The sequence below is a fragment of the Cryptomeria japonica genome, chromosome 5, assembly GCF_030272615.1.
Source record: "Cryptomeria japonica chromosome 5, Sugi_1.0, whole genome shotgun sequence".
NCBI classification, from domain to species: Eukaryota; Viridiplantae; Streptophyta; class Pinopsida; order Cupressales; family Cupressaceae; genus Cryptomeria; species Cryptomeria japonica.
Genome location: NC_081409.1, coordinates 289,642,827 through 289,664,386, shown reverse-complemented (window position 1 = coordinate 289,664,386; position 21,560 = coordinate 289,642,827). Strand labels below are relative to the sequence as shown.

The 21,560-nt window shown below is 35.8% G+C and overlaps 2 protein-coding genes across 6 annotated transcripts in view; one reads left to right on the top strand and one right to left on the bottom strand.

Annotated features, from left to right (window-relative positions):
• LOC131045782 (uncharacterized) overlaps positions 1–16,425 on the bottom strand; it is a 38,974-nt gene extending 22,549 nt beyond the window's left edge. For 3 of the 5 annotated variants that reach the window (XM_057979379.2, XM_057979383.2, XM_057979381.2), the window contains exons 1-4: positions 16,120–16,425; positions 13,637–13,693; positions 13,388–13,477; positions 10,271–10,319 (exon numbers count right to left, since the gene is read on the bottom strand). The gene's annotated coding sequence lies outside the window, so the exon portion shown is untranslated. Of the gene's footprint in view, positions 1–10,270; positions 10,320–11,522; positions 12,132–13,387; positions 13,478–13,636; positions 13,694–16,119 lie in introns of all 5 variants that reach the window. The other 2 variants (XM_059221427.1, XM_059221428.1) reach the window with 2 other exon arrangements.
• On the top strand, positions 899–15,810 carry LOC131875883 (secreted RxLR effector protein 161-like). Its single transcript, XM_059220591.1, has 2 exons — positions 899–1,372; positions 15,691–15,810. Exons 1-2 carry the CDS (start codon positions 899–901, stop codon positions 15,808–15,810), a joined length of 594 nt encoding a protein of 197 aa, XP_059076574.1.
• Positions 16,426–21,560: the final 5,135 nt, after the last annotated feature.

The following is a 21,560-nucleotide window of genomic DNA, read 5'->3' as shown; positions in this document are numbered from 1 at the left end:
ATGAGCTTCTTGAGGATAGATCAGTTCGCCGCAAGAGAAAGCAGCAAAATACAATCAACCTTGCACTTATGGCCAACATCCACAGCATCCATGAGCCCCAAACGTATTCCGAGGCTAAAGGCATTCCTCAGTGGGAAAAGGCTATGGAGACAGAATACCATAGTCTTCTGAAGAATAACACTTGGGTTCTTTATGATTTGCCTCCTGGGAAGAAACCTATCAGCTATAAATGGGTTTACAAAGTCAAGTATCATGCAAATGGTACTTTTGATAAGTACAAGGCCAAATTGGTTGCTCAGGGTTTTACACAGCGAGAGGGCATTGACTACGAGGAGACTTTTGCTCCTACTGCCAAGATGAGCACTATTCGTCTTCTTCTCGCCATTGCAACTCAATTTGGATGGAAACTTCACCAGATGGACGTTAAGAGTGCATTCCTCAATGGTGAGTTGCAAGATGTTTATATGACTCAACCTCCTGGCTTCAAGGTTCCTAGTAAGGAACATCAGGTTTGTAGATTGGTAAAAGCCCTTTATGGCCTGAAGCAAGCCCCTCGGGCTTGGTACTTCAAGATTGATCAATATTTGGTTCAACATGGTTTTCAGCGCAATCCCTCTGACACTAATCTGTATGTCAAACTATCTGGTGATGATATATCCTTTTTCTTGTTGTCTATGTGGATGACTTGATCATTACTAGCAATTCAACACATTTGATTACAGCCATCAAACAGGACTTGTGCCAAGCTTTTGACATGACAGATTTGAGGCTTCTCCATTATTGCTTAGGTGTCGAAGTGTGGCAAACAGATGACAGTATCTTTATCTCACAGTCCAAGTATGCCCACAATTTGCTTGACAAGTTTCGAATGCAAGATTGTAAACCTGCTTCCACACCTATGGAGAAAGGGCTGAAGTTATCAGCCAAGGCTGATTCGCTTGCAGTAGATGAAATTGAATTCAGGCAACTAGTAGGCAGCCTCATCTACCTCACTGCCACTAGACCTGACATCTGTTTTGCTGTCAGCTACATCTCTCGCTTCATGACAGCCCCAAAAGCTGATCATTGGATTGCAGCGAAGCCAGTGTTGAGATATGTGAAAGGCACTTCAGACTATGGCATTTTGTATGGCAGGTGCAACGATCCAAAGCTGATTGGTTATACTGACTTAGATTGGGCCGGATCAGTGGATGACAGAAAATCCACTTCTTGGTACGTATTCCGTTTGGGTACTAGTGTCGTCACTTGGAGCAGCAAGAAGCAACGGATTGTGGCTCTTTCCTCGACCGAAGCTGAATACCGAGGAACAGTCAAGGCCGCATGTGAGACAGTTTGGCTCCGAAGGATGCTTTCTGACATGCAGATGCCGCAAGTAGGTCCTTCTCCCTTGTATACTGAAATCAAGGGGTGCTCAAACTGGCCAAAAATCCAGTCTTCCATGAACGTACCAAGCATGTCGAGCTTCATTATCACTACATCCGCCAACTAATAAAAGACGGATCACTTTAGTTGCAGTATGTTCCGACAGCGGATCAGACTACGAATAGTCTCACCAAGTCTTTAAGCCCAGATAAGTTTGTAAAATTCAACGGACAACTTGGTCTTTTTGATAGATTGACCATTAAGGGAGGGTGTTAGAATAATATTTAATAATATTACTGTTAATGGTCAATAATGTAACTGGCTGTTGGACATCTTAAATGTCTACAGTAACAAGTAGTTAGAAGTAGGTAGTTAATTAATCGCTACAGTATTTTGTAACTTCTATATAATGTAATCCTTCCTCAGCTAAGATGAATGAAGCATTTTACCAGTGAATCTGATTTTCACACATTCCATACAAATTTCCGGGTGATTTACAGTGAATTTTTAGGTGTTCTTTAAAATCTGCCAAATTTCAAACTTCACAGCCAAAATTTGGTGAAACCTGTGATCTCAGCTTCCATCTACCTCTCTGACCAAAAGCAAAGGGCAACCCTACTCATTTTAATTTTCCTTCACAATCAAGGATGATCATTCAGTTCTCCATAACAATATCAGATTAAAAGTAAAACCCACATAGCTCCACTATCGAAGAGATTTTAAAGTGTGTATGATAAATTGTTTGCATGACTTGATATGAACAGTTGATCTTTCTGTTATTCATAACAATATCAGCTTGAAACCTGCATAGCTCCACTATGTAAAAAGATTTCAAAATTTGTACAATAAATTGTTTGCATAACTTGCATGACTCCATACGCAGGAAAAAATGCATTAAGGAAGGAAGAATATTTTGTATAAACCACATCCCCAAAAGGACAGATGACAAATATTACTACAGATACTCATAGAAAGCTAGTTATATCTAAAACTCGTAGCACCCACTAAGTGTATCTTATGAGTCTATGACACTAACTAAAGAAAAACAAATAAGCAGACCTCATAGAGAATCTAATAACACCATAATTTCAAGTTTTAAAATAAATAAAACATAAACATCTCTACAGTTAAGAAACTAAATGTCAGAGACTCAAGCTTGTGCAGTCAATTAAAACTTTACATATACTTATAAGAAATACTTAATAGTAATGTATTACAACATCAATATTTCAGGTCAGACTCCCTGATCCATCATTAAGATGAATGATGTATATAGGATAAGAGCTTGGAGCTCCTTATATTAATAACTTTCCTATGAGCACAGAAAAATATAACTTGTGAAAATCATAAATTAATTATTTCGCAACCTGGGTCAGTTTCTATGTTATTGTACAATGAAATATTAAATTTATTTTCCAAAATAGATCTAAGCCCATTCCTCAGATTCTGGATTACAGATCTCCAAGAATGGCTTAATTCCAAAAGGTCATCCCTATTCAAACAGTAAGAAGTTTTATATTTACAGGTAATGGTCCTTGTTAGTGATTGATCACTTTTAAATTTTCAATACAAATCCAAAGGGCAGCAGAATCCTGACTGTTCTGCAAAAGCCAATCTGTCCGTGCAATACTGGCAGACATCCACACTATGCTGGAAAACTGTCACAAGGTTTGTGTTCGAGTTTGAGTTTCGCAAAAATGAAATTTGGATTAAGTTTGATAATGAATTTTTTTGGAAAAAACATTGTGATTAAATTAACCTAATATAAATTTGAATTTGGTAATAAATCCATAAAATTGTTCAACATCTAAAAAAAACTAAATATAATATATTTTATATATAAAATTTGGCACCATTCATGGCATGCATAGTGATGGTTAAATCATGGCATTGTTGATGTAGCCACCAAAGTTCAAACATCCGCTGTTCCATTGTGATCATGGGTCTCGCTGATACGATGTGCTTGTAGGGTTGAACCTTCTTGTTGAAGCGGTTGGTGTACATGCCCTTGTCTTTGTGTTCCAAACCCTTGGTGGGCTGGCGTGGTCACGGGTTCTATGCCCCTATTGGGCTAATGGGTTTGCAGGTTTGGATTGTTTACATTAATGCAATGCATTCATGCTGGATGAGGTCCCCCATTTCTGGCCACACCTAGCTCAAGCCAAGCTAAAAGTTCCTGAGGTTATATATATGGACGACTTGAACTCAGCATCATCTAGGTGCCTACAACATAAACTTTGCCATTAAACCAAGTGCCCTTTGGCATCTATCAAACATATATATATATATATATATATAGCCCCCATTTCTGGCCACACCTAGCTCAAGCCAAGCTAAAAGTTCCTGAGGTTATATATATGGACGACTTGAACTCAGCATCATCTAGGTGCCTACAACATAAACTTTGCCATTAAACCAAGTGCCCTTTGGCATCTATCAAACATATATATATATATATATAGATTCCGCCAAAAGGCCAATTCATGCTCATATATATATATATATATATATATATATATATATTCCGCCAAAAGGCCAATTCATGCTCAATTTTGACAGTGCATCCAAGGGTAATCCTGGACTATTGGGGGCTGGCTTTATAATAAAAAACAAAAGAGAAGAATTGATATGGGGAGGATCAGTCAAACTCCCCGATGGCACGAATAACAATGCTGAGTATGCATCTCTTCTTGGCAGCCTGAAACTACGTACAGAAAGGAACCTTTGACATATTGCTATCGAAGGTGACTCTCTTAATGTGATCCGAGCAGTATTTTCAAATAAAGCTTCAAGCTGAAAATCAACAATGTGGTTAAGCAAGATTTGAGAGTGTAATGTCCCCATCCTAGTCAGGGATAGTGGTTTGAGGAGTTAGCCTATTTTTGGACCCTTGTAGGCTAACAGGGTATGGATAAGGGGGTCAGTGATGCAGTATCTTGAGGAGTGGTCTGTCTATTTGTTCTAGTTCAGTGTTGAGTTCAGTTCTGGTCTTCGTTTCATCAATTTCTGACATTATATGAGGATTTCCTAATTTTTAGGGAAAAACTACATGGTCCTATTTTCATTGGCATGGCGAACAGTGGCCCCAGCTTCTGACAGATTCAGTTTTTGAGCAATAATGAGGGAGATATGAATTAAGTGATTCCCACAAGCAATTAATGTTTTAATGAAATATTAAAATAAAACCACAAAGTGCATCACTTAAATTTATTTAAGTGAAAATTTAATATCTCCTAAGTTGGGAGTTGCTTTTAGGGTTAAGTTGGGAACCCTAAAAGCAAGTTATGATTTTTAAAAACCCGATTGCCAAAAATCGTACTTTTTGGGTATTTAGGCAGCCAAGATGTAATTAAACCTCATTCATTGATATTGAGCATTTGACATTTCTTCTGAGCACTTGGCTATGGCGGCTAGGGTTTGGACCTATTTTGGAAAGCATGCAATCTTCAGAATTCAGTAGCTTTGAGATTGTGAAAGATCAATCGAATTGTTGCAGCTTGGTTGGCTTCATTCAGAAGTCAAATTGAATTAAATTGGGACAGATTTGGCTTCTTACAAGGCAGATTTGTTGTAGGTTTCCTATTTACTATTTTGCTATTAATTTTTCTGTGGTTTGGAGGTTTCTTTTCCCAAACACACAGCTTGCTCATTTATTGGCACCATCTTCCACTGTTTGGGTGCCTTAGTATTAAATAAGAGCATATCTGAATTGTTTCAGAATAAAAAATCAGAACTTTGTAAGTTGCTGATTGAATTCTTTTAATTCAATAAATTGGCTAAGGACCTACGGGTATGCTTCTAAATTCTCCAGTTTATTGCTTTAGTTGATTAATTTCATGTATTCTTTCAATATGTGTTGAGAATTAACGAAACCCTTCTGCACCTTCTGTCTATTTCTGAAAGACCATCTCCAATATTTAAAACACAAAAAAAAAGAATAATAAATTACAGCAGGTTGAAGGATTGAACCAGCAAGGGTTCACCATAGAGAGTTGCTAAATGGAATGGACTTTTCAATAAAGCATATGTATCAGAAGGCAAATAAGGAGGCAGATTATCTATCAAATCATGCCATTGATCAAGATTGTGAGTCCATCATTTCGGATAACTCAACAACTTGGATCGAACTCACTCTCTCTCCCAGCATCCTGCAGATTTCAAATGCATCAAAGCAATGTGACCCCTTCTCAGAAGGCTTGACACAGCAAGATATGGTAATCCACATGGTGATCGTATAAAATAGAAACCATTTTCTTCGGGATATGGAGATGAGATGACTTATCGACGGCCATTGCAATGCCCCTATCTTTAAAGAGCGATATTGAACCGAAAACATCCATAGTTTATTTAGTATGGTGGGTTCTTCTACATCAAGTTAGAAGGAGGTGGAGTTCGTTTCCATCCTGGAATGTGAATGCCACTATCAACAGTAGTCGGTTGATGCATAGCTTAAGGAGATCTTTGATTACAGTGGAGACATTGAAGAAGATGTCATCCAGAAGATCATTGAAAGGAGTGCTTGATGGCCCCCATATACATAATGCCAAATTGTTCGAACGATTTATGTATAAAATTGCAAGGACCACCGGTGACCATGACATGACGAAGAGGGTCGTCCACCGCCTAGTAGCATTGGCTATGCAAGAACTGCCTGTGAGAGCTCTGAGGAAGCTGAAGACGAAATCTTTCAAACACTAGGTGGAAAATGCCATCAGCATTGAAATGGCCATTGAAAATGGGGACATGGCAGACACTGTGGCCGTAATGTGAGACTGTCTAAGGAGAAACAACATGGAAACATATGAATATATGATTAGTGAAAATGAGAATTTGTTCTCCCTAGAGCAACTAGAGAGATCCTAGGAGCTCATTGAGGCCATTAGGGTCTTGGCCTTCTCCCTCTGCTAAAACCTTTGTATCTTTTTCTCTTTGTTTTGCAAGGTCAACCCCAAGTCCAAGTTTGTTTCCCTGTAGACCCATAGCCTGTGGGTTCGGCCATGCAAACCCAAGATGAACCTGTGAAGAATTTCAGTGCCTTACAAGGGACCTGGTTAGAATTTGACTGAAATGTTATTTTTTTTTTTTTTTAAAAGTTTTTTGTTTGCCAAAATGGCAAACCCGGCCCTTGCAACCCTAATTTGACCTCTTAAAACACCAAGGTAAAACCTATTTCATTTTTGCACAATAGAATGAAAAACAAAACTTCTTTGCTCCATTGTTGAACTTTGTTTTTTGCTTGTCATTTCTCAAGGAGAGTTGACGATTGATTGTTGATTGTTCCTAGCTGGTTATTGTGCTACTCCAACATGGTTGCAAGTGTAAATTTGTTCTCAAAGACATTGAAGAGGAAGATTTCAACAAAAGAGGTAGGTTTTTGTTGTTTTTTGTTTTTTGTATTTTTTTAAATTTTTCTTTGCATTTCTTTTAAAGTTGAAATGAACTCTCTAGGTTTGTTTTAGTTTTTTTCATTTTGGTTTGTAGAATGGCGGAACAAATCCTGCATTAAAACAGACCCAAACTCTACCCTTTGGAAATATGTGGAAATGGTAGAACAACTTCCAGGTGGAGGAGGTCTTCTTTGGATTTGTTCTCATTGCAACGAACCATATAAGAGCTCATACAATCGAGTGAAAGCACATTTGTGCTCTATCCCTCAAAAAGGCATCAAAAATTGTCCAAGAAAGCTAAAACGTAAAGACCTCCTTGCAGAGGTGCAAGTATTGGCATATATTGAAGAGCACGCAAAAGCAGATGAAGCAGTTGGGAACCAATCTTCTCATCCTTTGGCAAAGAGTAAGAGAAAGGATCGATGGCCTCTCCATCACCTTCCAATCTTGAACCTACATAGGGCTATCCATCTTGTCTATGACTCAATAACAACATGTGTCACATAGGAGAGCAAAGGGACTGTTTGAAACATCATTTAACAATGAGGGCAGACAAATTTGTCAAGCAAGACATAGCTAGATGACTCTATTCTAATAGATTAGCAAATAAAGTTGTTCCCTCACCTTATTGGCAAAAAATGGTGAGATCAATTAACAAGGCTCCAAAGGGGTTAAAGGGCCCAGGTTATGAGAAGGTGTGTACTTCCATATTGGACAAAGAGCTGAAATATGTAAAGGACCCCTTGAAGCCCATAAAGGATTCATGGATCAAAACAGGGGTGTACATAATATCTGATGGATGGAAAGATACAAGAATTTGCCCATTGATCAAAGTTACTGCAGTGTCCCCTAAAAGAGAAATTATCCAAACACATACTATATTGCCTATCAACTAGGATTTTAGATAAGTACTGTAGAGGAAAGGACAATGGTGATACTTAGGAGAACAAATTTCAAACTTCAAGTATTAAATTCAGCAAACCCTATGAAACAGTGACCATGTACAGAAAGTTGGTATCCTGAGGATTCTTTACACCACAGCCTTCAAAATTACAAATAATAAGCATACCAAACAAGAAAAGCAACAACTTACTAGTGCTTTCTAGAGAATGGCTGAAAGTAAATTTAAATAGAAAGGGCATCAAGGAAGGCAAGAAGGGCACCACAAACCACAGAAAAGCTTTAACTTAACCATAGGCATTTTTTACAAATAAAGAGGGGGTTTCAAATAAAATCACAAATATTCAATAAGAGATGAATATCAAGTCGACATCCACGTGACACATCAAGGATCCCTTATTGATGCAGTTGTACGGCACTGAAAAACTTGCGGAACCATCCTATATAAGACTTGCAAAAATGGTGTGGTTATGTGCTACAACCAGATAGAAAAAATCACTTCTTGCAGAACATTCAAAATATAATGCAAATCAAATTCCTATTGGATAAACAGGAGTCATCGCTCTAGAGGAACATTATTTGAAGAGGCAACTAAAGGAATATGTTGAAATTGTAAAGTTTCCCAACAATTTAAATAAATAAGACCTTGGACTTGAGCCACTCATGGATCTCTAATTCATAAACTTAGGAGTACACCCAAACCTAGATTGGGAAATAACTGATTTACTATTACTCTATTTCTAAACTCACCGTAATGGAAAAATAATGGAAAAATCATTAAAATTTGGAAATAATAAAAAATAATGAAAAAATCATTAAAATTGGAAATAATGGAAAAATCATCAAAATTGGAGGGCCTGGGGGTGAACTAAATGCTGATTTTCTATCCAGCACAGCATACAAAAGTTTTATTTTTTTCACTTTGTAAAACCAGACTAAAGGTCTGAGGTTGGTAGCCCCCAGCTAGGTTGAAGCCGTGCAGACCAACAGGGAACATGCAATTGTTCATAGTTTTAGTGTTCCTAACATGCAATTGTTCATAGAATTTTATTTTATGCAACACACCATAATATGGCCTATCTGATTGAGAATGAAATGGATATTTGCTGAAGAATGAGTGCCCTCAGGTGTGCCCTAATCAATCCTATGTTTGGTTGACTCTGTAAAATCCAAATCTACTCTGGAAAAATCCAAATCTGCACTTTAAAAATGAGGTTCAGACTGAAAAACCAAGTCTTTTATAGGCAAATCGACAGTAGCAATTTAATCACCTCAAAATTGACAGCAGTGATCAGAATTGGGAATTCCATAATGCACACGTTAAAAGCAGCATACTTGATCTCCAATTTGGTTCCTGCAACTGTGGACTACTAAATACAGCTTAAATCTTCTCATGCTGGAACATTGTTGTGGTATGTTCTAGCTTAGAAGGTTGAGATCCAATCTTCTGATCATTTCTGTCATTACTGGTTGAATTCCAGCCTTTTGTTTGTCATTGTTAGAACTAACCTTATGAAAGGATGAAATTTCATGGTAGCAGAGATCACTAGTATGACAAACAAAAGAATGAAATCAACCACTAATGGCATGAATGGGCCTTCAACCTTCCAAGCTAGAAAGTACCAAACAAAGTTCCAGCATAAAGAAAATTTAAGCAGCATATTGCTACTCTACAATTGCAGAAACCGAATTGGAGACCAAATATGAAGATGATAAGCACAACACAGTCCATTCCAAATTGAGCAAAAATCAATAATCACTACAACCAAAAAGAATAAAGGAAAAACATCCAAAGTGCTGTGGGACACAGCTAAATGGGGAACACTGACGCGAAGGTAGCACAAGTTCAGATCCTCACACTGCAATAAAGCAGCCTACAGCTCAGATAACACACTCAAAGCACATGGACAATAATGCCTACACATGCCAGGCCATTCGGAGGGACCACCTATGTCCCTGATCAATCTGGGCCTGGTAATATCCCAGGCACCCTAAGTTAATAAAGGAATGAAGGAAAGCAGTGATATTAATGACTATGAATTAATTTGGTTCTTCAACGTAGCAGCAATGGTTGCCAGAAAAAGAACAAACTCGTAGTCAAAGACAAACATAAAAGGCTGGAAAACGTAAAAGTACAATGCCGAACTAATAAAACTTTGTTAAAAAATTCCACCTTGCTTTTTTTGGAATTGAGGAGGTCATTTGTTACCCTAATCAATCTGAGCCAAGTAACATCCAAGGTAAGTTAAGCAGAAAACTGAAATCATGGGAAAAAACACATTAATATCAATAAACAACAAAAGGCAAAAAGCAAGATCAATGAATACGAATTAATTAGGTTCTCTAGCATTGTAGTGTAGTAATGCACAAAGGAACAAAATTACAGTCAAAAACAGAAACATAAAAGAGTAGGAAACTTAAAAGAAGCCTTTAATAGAATTTCATTGAAAATATCAATTTCCTTTTTTTTTAAACAATTTGCAAATTTAAGGATAGCAGTTAACATACTTGGAGCAACAATTCACTGTTCATGAAAGATGAGTAATTAAGAGTGACATAATATTTACATATTTAGAATAAGAATCTCAAAACAAATACATCTGGAGAAAAGAAAAGCTTACCTGACATTATTATGGGGATTGATGGCCAGTTGCAAATAGCACCCTTCAGCTGCAATAAAAGAACCATACAATTGCCTTATTATGGTGTGTTGCATAAAATAAGCAATTATTAAGAGTCCTAGAACAAACAGAACAATAAAAGGGCAATAATAACATTTAGAACAGATGATTCCACCACTACAATCTATACAACAGAGAATGTCTTCCAGTATGGAAATGTCAAAACAAAAAATGGTTCCAAATGATGAAAAGAACTGGATAAATTGTTTGTAAAAATTTGACAATATTTATGGATATCTTATCCATCACACCAATATGGCATCCATACAAACAATGTTTAATGACGAAAAAACTTGCAATCTTTAAATGTATATTTCCATGCATCAGCATAACATATTAGCCTACAAATGGTTTTTACCTTTTTTATCAAAAAGATAGAGTCTACCCAAAAGGCAGAACAAGTTACCCTTGCAAGCCAAAGTCAACAACCTATATGCTAAATCCTAATGAGAACCTTTAACATAGATACCATGAAAGTAAAGAACTCTACCCCCTTTCTTTTAACCCTCTTATTTGGCATAAAAGTACTTTGGTAAAGACAAATATAGCCAAAGTCTTCAAGACCTCTGTGCAGGACAACTTGAATTTATCATTTATAATTTCAATGGACAGATATCCTATTCTGATTAAAAACCTTTTAAACAGGTAGCTAGGTAAAAATACTTTTATAAGCAAGCTGTCACCAATGAGATTGAAGATGACAGCTTTTGCAAACACAAAAGATCTGTTGATAGGGCTGGACAAATTCATTTGAAAGGCTTGACCATTTCTTACAAAAATGTCTAATCAAAGCATACATTACAATTCTGAGGTAAAATTGCCATATTAATATTACAATGCATGCACTTGTGATGTTTGGATACATTGAAGTAAGATAGTACCTATCCATAATTGGTGCTGCTATTAATCTGATCCATAATTAATGTGTATATTCCACTACACAATTCACCAAACAAATCGTATTCATCCTTAAATGTATAATAACTGCATGACTTAAGGTTCTCTGAGCAGATATATGGGGAAAAAAAAGTCCCTATGTATGCATTCTAGAGTTGATAAGAATAACAAACCATAAAAAGAAACTAGTATCCACAAGTGAATACATGAAACAGCAACAAAAATAAAAGATAACAGCAACATATCCTAGACAAATCAAACAATGGAGAAAAACACAAGGGTAAGGGGTCTCTACCTTAAGCAACTATTTCATGAGCTCTTACAATGGTTAGGTGAATAGCCCCTCATAGACTTCTTTTACACTAAACAGCAATGTCCTCATACCATACAAGCTCTCGAATGCTCTCACACTTCCCCAGAACCCTGCTACAGCTCCACTGAGACTCAGTTGCTGAAACAATGTAACAATCACAACCACATTGCTTTCAAAATATTAAGGAATGATCACTTACAATCAGTTCTCTTGGAGGCTTTAACAAGAAAGAATTACAAGAGTCAACAAGGAAACCCAAGTGCCCTCGTAACAAGAAATGAACCTTTAGGCACATCCTAAATCTTCCACATCCCACCGACTCTGACTCTCATCAATTTATGTAACGGCTTTAGCTTCAATCAGAACCATCCTGCATTCCTGGCTATATCAGAGACAAGTATAGTTGAAGTCGAACTAGTGAGTCGAACTAGTGACACATGTTCAACCCCAAACAAACTCAACAACAGTGTCTGATATATGTCAGTTCTAGTCGCTTCTGAATTTCAGGTCCTTCAATGCATCTCTTACTCTTCTTTCTCCAACTGTAATCTTCTGAAACTTAGTCTAGGTGTCTCACTTGCAAGAATCCGCCTTTGAAATTGTTTAGCATAGGAAAGTTAGCTTCGATGAGAACAATAAGTGACTAAATTAGATAACTTAAATGATCCTATTTCAGATCAAGTAAAGCTCATGCTAGTCATCTAAGTTCCCTATAGATTTAATTTGTGTTACTGTATACAAGATTCGTATTATGACCCCTGCATGGACACTTCTAATATGCTGATTGAATTTTAAAAAGATCCTCTTCTACTGTTCATGATCCTATTCTTTCTCAGTCTTCAATATGTATGTATGTCTCTTGTTCTCCCTGCTTCCCCAAGGCAATGTTTCTTTCTTAGCAATCAGTAGTACCAACAGGAATCATATATTGCTTGGTAACAAAAAATATCCAGTTATGAAATCACGGGTGAGCCTTGTACCCTTGAACATGTAGCCTAATATTTAAAATGTTTAGGGAAGCTTAGTAGTGTAAAGCATGCTTTAGGTGTTTAATGGTGTGTATGTAGTTACAGACTTACATACTGTAATCAATAAGCAAATAGGAATCAAAACAGGCAAAATAAAGCAATATGAAGTAGCAGTATAAAATAATGAGGTATAAAGTATGGGGAGTAGTCCTGTGTCTTAACCAACAGTCACAGGAAAAGTATATTTTTCTCTATATTTGTTGAAATTTCCAAATTTAGCTTCCTCTTTCACTGCTGAAGCTTATCTTGCACACATATAAAAGGAAAATCAAAACATTAGAGCTGTCCATCTGAGATGCTGACTAACTTCCAAAAGACAGTAATTGGTGATAGGCAAAGCTACAAGCTGCACTGAACATGGCAACAAAAAGCCATTAATTACTTTAGGGAACTCATTCCAAGGTGTTTTATGACAATAAAACTGAGCTGAACAAAAGCCATGATTGCACCAGACAGTGAATTCTTCATTTGTGAGACAGGTAAAAACTGTTTGACAAATAAATTCTGCTAGGTAAAATTGCATTTTATCACATAATATAATTTCACAATTTCAAATTCTGATGCTTAACATTATAATATGATATCATGTCACATATGTGACATATTACTTTTAAGGATTCAATTGTTGTTTGAAACTCATATCATGAGTTAAAAGTCATATAGCTACCATTTCCTGCATTAACTTATACATTATTACACACGTAAGAAATTGCATTTATATTTTATAACAATCACCTACAATGTTCATTTACCTACTGCAAAATAAGCAGAGAATTGAAACAGAAAAAAAAGTTTGGTGGTTGGAAAGGCAGTACATACCTTCAGACAACAAACAGTTGTCACAAAACCTCTACATCTGAAAATGTCACAGAGAGGCGGCAAAGCACTTTCATTTCCAGAAGTAACTTCCTAAAAATCTCACAAACGCTCAATTAGGTGAATTAACTCTTGAATCAGACCATAAAATTGATTTCACTTTAATAGGATAACAAGAATTCTGCCAATGTTGCAAAAGACTTGTCATTACAAGTGATTTCAAGATACCGAGTTCAGCATCAACTTATATACCTTAGCTTTTTATATGTAAAACTTCAGCACGAGATCAATCAGCAATTTATAATAGTCCTGAAACATGCCAGTCTAGAAATTAATACAAGTGTTGGTCATATGAAAAATGTTTTCAAAAGAAACATTGCTCATGCTAAGCATATTAAGGAAGAGCCAAATTAAAATTATATATATATATATAACATGCTTTATGAATTCCTTGACATATTTGCTATTAACACATTGTTGAACATGAGTAAAATTAAGGTGAGCAAATATGCCCATTTCCCAAACTTTCAGGTGTACTGACAGATGGTTAATACTATAAAGAGCTAGCAGATATTGTGGTGCATACCACACAAAGCAAATGGGGTAGCATCAAAACAAAAACCCATCCAGTGATACATTGAGATGTTAAATCCTTTGGCCTGCTATAATATATAAAGTTAAACACAATTACGATTGAGCCAGTGCAACAATGCAGACATCCCAATAATTATATCGAATAACTGGCAAGTGTCAAATTGAAGGTGCTAATTTTGAGCATATTCTGGAAACATTGAATTAAAAAGTATATCCTACGCTCCATTCCTCAGCATGTCATCTTAGTTGAAATTCTGCCTCGGTGATGGTAACAAAGGATTCTGAAATTTTGGGTGTACTGATGAGGGGATTAATTGCATGTAAAAAGCTATAAGGCATTGCATCATGGTTGCTAGTTTAGGCATTGCAGGAAAAAACTGAATTAAAAAAATATATAATCTATCGTTCCATTTATTGTGAGAAGCTTGATCACCATAGCTATATGAGTGTTAACCTGTACAGCTAAATTGGACATGTAAAACTAAAAGCTAGAGTAGTAGGAGATACCAAAGAAAAGTCAGGTCATGTACCATTACAGCAGACATACTGAGAAAGAGCAACCTAACCTCAAGGCTACATTTTAGAGAAAGGTAATGAAAGGAGACAATGGCATGGCAAGAAGAGGAAAGATTGATGGTCAATAAAGATTAAAATAGTTGTAAACTAAAATTATTTATCTTAACATGAAGATCGACAATAATATAGTGATTTTACTCTTAACATAAAGACTATGTTACAGGGTTCTGCAGTATTGCCCCCCATACCATCTCAGGTTTGGTATGGCCAAAGGTTCCCCCAGGGTTCAGTCCAAGCACCCCAGGTACCCTGCGGGGTGCCTGGACCAAACCCTGGGTGAACCCAAATAAAGGTTCATGCATCAATAACTATTTTGTTGAATTGATCTGAAGATATCATTATTTATCCCTGTTTTTTAATATTTACTAAACTGCCCTATGTTATCCCATATGAGTAGTTGTGATTCTGGGTCATATTTGAAGGTGAGATAATATTTTTGTTTCTTTCTGTATTACTTTCTAAAAGAGTAAACCATCTAATATTTGAGCAAGATTTTCTTATTTCAATCTACATTTATTTGGAAATGCGCAGACCACTGCATTACAAGATGACTAGTGTTTTCACTTTTCTACTCTCATCTTTACTCTGCATTCCTACTATGAATTAATGCCAATACTCTTCATTTCAAACTAAAAATAAAGTGTACAGGTGATTTTACTCTAACACTGTGCGCTCCCACTACTCCATCCACTACATAAAGGCTTGCAAAGTTTGTCCTGATTCATCAATTCATGTGACCAACTGGCCTAGTAAGAAGTATATTCTGGATTTGACACAATCATACATATTTTTATGTTGTCCAATTAGTACGAGGCTACCCCAAAAATTCTAAATACAATAAGTGATGAACTCACTGAATAGGGTACAGTTTATTTGGTTGAGATACCTAGATTAAGTTCACAGCTGATGGAAAGGAAAATAACGGGTCTACGTCCACATTCAACAAGAAAAAAAAACCCTAAATCGTAAAAACCTAGCAGAAACCTTATAAACACTTGATAATGCTTTCCGAGAAAACTGAACCTAGCATAATTCTGCATTCCGCAAGAGAGAACCACGAAATCTTGTGACGAGTAAAAAAAATTTAAAGAGTGGTAGAATTTTTAAATAAAGTTGAAAATTCATACAATTGGCAGGCAAAATCCTCGCTGAAAAGAGGTGCTAAATATTTCAAACTGCGCGGCGTTACATACATAAAGTCAGGCAGATCACAAAAAGCAGAAGAAATTTCGCGTAATGGAGGTCGACGAAATTGAAATTAATATTTAATTTGTAATGTGGCATGCAAATTCAATTAGGGTTTTACTTATCAGCCCAAATGGCAGGTACAAATTCAAGCACAGACAAAATGCCGGCAAAACATTCCTGGAACGCTCTCCAGCAAAGAAAAATAAAAAGAACACAATTGTAAGACTTCAGCATCCTGAGAGATTCGAACCGCGACATATTGCATCCCATAATTCAAAACCCCAACAGGAAAGTTCAAAAAGAGTTGAAACAAATAATATTAAACCAAATAAAATCAACGGTACAAGATTTAAATTTCTCAGATAATAAATACTCACAGTGAGGCCATGGAACTACGAGATTGCTTCACCAGTTCTCTGCATTGTCTTTAATTTTGGAGCGTTCGCCTCAAAATCCAATATATTTACCAAATTTTCTAAAAGGAACAAAAGGTTAAAATGTTACAGTGCAAAATTTGCTAAGAAAAGGGCAAACTAAAGAGGGGAGTAATAGAAGGCCTTAAAATTCAATGTGGAATGTGACGGCGACCTGCGATTATCGTTAACAATTGGGGGCGCGGGTACATTTTAATTTTGTTATTCGAAGGTGATTTTCTAATTTTATTTTTCTTCATATTTATTAGAGCGTCAGACAGCGTGGAGTTGCTTTTTACTTTTTATCCTGGAAATTCCGCTGACTTGTATGCAAAAATTCCCTAAAACTGCCTATACAAGTCCACCAAAGTCTACACCGGTAAAAAAATCGTACCGCAGTTATGTTTAGTGAAAAAACGGTTAAAAAACGAAGGCATTGTACACAGAAGGTGGTATTGTCCTTGTGTTGATTAAAAATGGTATTGCTTTATAATACTAAGCTGGTTATTAAAAAAAAAAATGGGCAATGAAATTAAGAATTTTAAGATTAAAGGATTTAACTTCTTAAATGTTTGTTGAAATTTAATGTTTTCATGTGGTGTGCAGTTTTATTTTTTTTTTTTTAATTATATTGAATTTGAGAAATGTGAAGTTAATGGATTGAATAAATGTATCATTTGTTTTCATAATGAAAATAATGGAAAAGTCATCTTTTTTTATGTTCCTTCAACTGCAACCTTTTTTAAAACTAAAAACCCTTAATTTGTGGCATTATATTGGTCCTAGTATGATATGTTAAAATATATTGTGGGAATTAAATAAGAGAATTTTCAATGGTATTCTTAGGCATATCAATCAACCTTGGGGTATAATTATGGCTAATCTAAAAGAAGCCTATTGACTTTGGGTTCGGGATTATTAAGTGAATTATTGGTCGAAATTTAGAGCTCTAACAAGAGTCGTTATTTTTTGTGGTTTCTCCACCTTCTATCTCTTCCAATAATAACCTTCATGAAGATCAATTTACTAAATGGGATCGTCCTCCTCTGAGTCTGGTTAAAATTAATGTTGATGGAGCTTAAAAAGATAGTCCTAGAAATGTTGGCATGGGAGGTGTTTTTTGTGACTATAAGAGCACAATCTTTGTTGTTACTAAAAGAGTGGGGTTAAGTTCTAGTTTGTTGATAGTCTTAGTGTTGACTCTAACAATTTTGTTGAGGTTGTGATCATTCGCCAGGTTATTGTTGAAGTAAAGCTAAAATGTGATATTGATATTATTTTAGAATCTATCTCTAAAGTTTTAATTAATCACTTTGAAAGGCAATCTTCTTCTCACAACAGTGGTAGTCAAATGAATGTAATAAAGAAAAACATCATCTTTTTGGGTTTCAATGTTAACAAGTGGAACCATACTAGACAACAAGAAAATCAAGTTGTCAATTTGTTAGAATCTACAAAATAGATGATCACCCAAGATCTAGTGCAAGGAATAAAAACCATGAAACGATAAATAGAATGATCAAAAATGATGAGCAATATGAAGTTTCAATCTAATGAGAGAAATACAAATGCTTCAAAAAGAAAAATAGCATCAAGAGAGTTCACAAAGCGCGATTCTACGTGAATGAACATATAAGCTCTCTCTGTGTGTGTGTGTGTGTGTGTGTGTGTGTGTGTGTGTGTGTGTGTGTGTGTGCGTGTGTGTGTGTGTGTGTGTGAGAGAGAGAGAGAGGGATAGACTAGCAAATATGACCTCGTGTGTGTGTGTGTGTGTGTGTGTGTGAGAGAGAGAGAGAGAGAGGGATAGACTAGCAAATATGACCAACGAGGATAAAATGGCATGAGTATTTGAAAATAGGAAAATGTAAGTCCCATTGAATATTACATTAATACCTAGTTTATTAACCTAAGTAGTCATAATTGAAGTGTAGGAAAAAATATATATATATAAGAAAAATAAACACACTAACACTCCCCTTAAGCAAAGCTTACGTGGTTAAAAAGATGAGTCCCAAAAAATGAAGCCTAATGAGGTATCCATGTACATAGAAATTTCTCTAGAGAGAAAAGCCCACATAAAAAAAAAAGATAGCAATGCATCAAATAGAGAGAGAGAAAATACCCCCTTTTAAGTAGAGAGAGAAGGAAGGACTAAGAAGCCCCCTAGAAGGTGAAGTCTCCCAACCCCCAAAAAAATCACGTAGATGAAGACATATGCTTTCCATGAAGGGTTTGGAAAAAATATTAACAACCTACTCAAGAGTTGGACAATAGTGAAGGTTAGTGACCTATCTATAGATAAGCTCCCATATAGTGCATGTGAACATCTATGTGCTTGATTTGCCAATCATGGATAATGTTCCATGAAATTTGGATAGCACTCTAGTTATTATAAGATATGAATAATGACTATCAGAATTGGATACCAAACTTAGTGAGAGCATGTTAAAGTTGAATAGCCTCGGTAGTGGCATTCATGATCCCCATTACTCAACCTCAATTGAGTATACAACAATTATAGACATAAGGTTTCCACAATCCATGAGATATCAAATAGTTACATATTACCTCTTGCTTGACCAACAAATAGTACATAAACCAAGAGAGAAGTTAAAATCCAAACTAAACTTGTGACCCTCAAAATCACTTGCCCAATCTAAATTTATGTAGCACATCAACTCAAAACCAATGCCCATTACACAGTGTATCCCAAAATTGTGAGTATCATAAGTATAATGAAGAACTTGTTTGGATGCCTTATAGTCCAACTCATAGAGTTTATAGGTAAATTGAAAGAATATGTCCATGAAATTGTTGGTTGAAAATTTTGTAAACTAGGTGAATTTACAAAATTGTAGTTTCAAGCACAACAAATGAGATTTAATCTCTCATGTTCTTCTAAGGGGAGGCTCCCCCTTTAACTTACTATTCTATGTTACTAAAATAAGATACAACTTTCAATTTTTAATTTAAGCCTGGGTGGTGCATCATCCTATCCTCTTTTTCAAGATAGATGTTATTCTTTTCATCTTACTTCGGGAAAGAATTTACAATATAGAGTAGTGGTGAATCTTACAATTTCAATGTTATAAATTAACTCAAAATGCAAGAATGAGTAAAATATAGATGATAAAAGAAGCAAAGATTCTATAAAGGCCCAAAGTCCTTTGTTGCTTCTCTAGGACGAGAAAGAGTGCTTAAGCTCAAAGTCTTAAAAATGTTTCTCTCCTATCAACCTTTCCTCAAATCACTTCTTTTGTAACCCAGAGTGTTGATCCAGAAAACCAAAATAAAGCACAAAGTCTTTAGCTTGATTCCTACTTATAACTCTTAATAATATTTTTCCGAAAATAATGAAAAGAGCTCAAAATATTCAAATCACAATTTTCCTTTTCCAAGATGACACAATAGAATGCAAAGTCTTCAAAGTATTACCTTATTATATCTCAACTATTTTTTATCTTAAAAATATCAATATAAAGCACAAAGTCTTCAAGATGATATCACACTCACCAATTCCTAATTCTTTTAACAATAGTCAAAATATGACACAAAGTTCACAAATTAACATTTGCCTCTATACTTTCACAATATTCTCTCAACCCGCCTTTACTTGATCAATACAAGAATTTATAATGAAAATGGCATAAGAACACTCTCACCAGAAACCACTAATGAATCCAACACAAAGTTTGGATACCAAAGCTTTCTTCTTATTTTATCAAGTTTGTAAAATCACAAAAGGAACACAAAGTTTCACTTTTTTGCTCTTCACTTCAGCAGAGTTTTGGCATATAAATTAAAGATCATCCCTCTAATTACAATAAGCTACCTCGTATATATAGGAGAGGTGTGCTAAGAAAATTTAGGAAAAAATATGACTAATTCAAAAAATAATCCTAATTGACTTCAGACTCGTGCATTGCCTAAGTGCAAAAACTAAATACAAAATGACACTTGAGGTGTCAAAGTCTTATTCAAAAATACATCTACTATGAAAAATACTAAGTGTCACCAGACTCTCCATTTCGATCCCGCTTCATGAACTCCTCGAACTTTTGTAGAACTACTTTCATCTGTTCTTGATCAGGTCCGTTAGTGTGACTTGTGATGACCTTAACCCAGGTGATAGAATCTTGAAGGCTCATGTAGCATTTCTTATTTTTCATAAGATAGGCTAGATCATCCAAATTTACTTGGATATCTATCAACTTGTCAATTAAGGTCAATGAGAAAGCTTGTTTGTCAATCTCTTCACTAATTAGCACACTGAATTCTTTGACAATAGTATCCACATGAAGGGGCTTCTGGTTCTCATTGAGGAAAGTGCAAGATAGGGTTGATATCTTCTCGATGATGTCTTTCCCTTTATCATTGCATTTTTTTTATGTTTTCCTCAAATTTTTTATAAGTGCCTCAATTGTGTTCATTTGATGTTCTAATATTTCTCTTTGCTCAATGTGCATATCCCTTGAAGGGATCACTCCATTATCTACTAGAACATCCAACTGGAAATCCTCTAACTTCAACTATGAGTCGAAGTCCTTCTTATGTGTCTCCAATTCATTTGAAAATAAATTTAAAGTTTTATCAATTTCAATTCTTACCTCCTCCAAGTTGTTTACAAGAGTAACTATCAAACATAGGAGATGAGTTCCATGGTTCAACAATCTATCCATCCATTCACCAACTATTCTCCCACGAGAATTTACCTATTCAGCTTGTTTAACAATTTTCTCATCCACTAAAGAAGTGACCGACTCAACTACCTTTGATGATTTGGTAATCTTGATCAAGACCTCTGTGAGTTGATCAACCTATTTCTTTAACTTATCTTTCTTGACCTTCTCTTCATTGAACGTTGCCACAAGATGATGGAAAGAAGTTTGAGCATCCTCAACTACACCTTCATGTGTTTGTTTGCCCAAAAAAATTCTATTAATGACATAATCAGTAGCCTACACTTTATCTAGGTCTGTGCCATTTCCATGTACTTGTTCTTTGATTGATTTATTCTCAATCTGGACAAAGTTTTGGCCTTCTTTGTTACCTTGGGTTTGACATGTACCAATTAGCTGAAATGAAAGTCATCTCAAGAGATGGCTTGCTTCTTTCTCTTAGGACTGTTAGACACTAACCAAGGTGGCAAAGGCGTGTCATCGTCCACTCCAGTAGTCAACACTTGTGTTTCCAACTCCTTAGACTAAATACTTGTGGTAACAATGGGTGAAGTTGAGGTAACAATGGCGATTGGCTTTGAAGTAGTAGAAACCTGTGGAGAAAATTGGGTTCCTGGCATGAAATTATCAAAATCTTCCAACATGGAAAAAGTAATCTCAAACAAATTGGGAAGGAAAACAGTATCAACGTTGTCATGAGGTGTATTAAGGGAAAATTCACTTGTG

Bases quoted from the DNA above. Each gene is read 5' to 3' on its own strand.
- LOC131875883 (XM_059220591.1), top strand. From the start codon at position 899: ATGGAGAAAGGGCTGAAGTTATCAGCCAAGGCTGATTCGCTTGCAGTA. The intron at 1,373-15,690 runs GTAGGTCCTTCT...TACAATTGGCAG, and splicing joins CTGACATGCAGATGCCGCAA to GCAAAATCCTCGCTGAAAAG.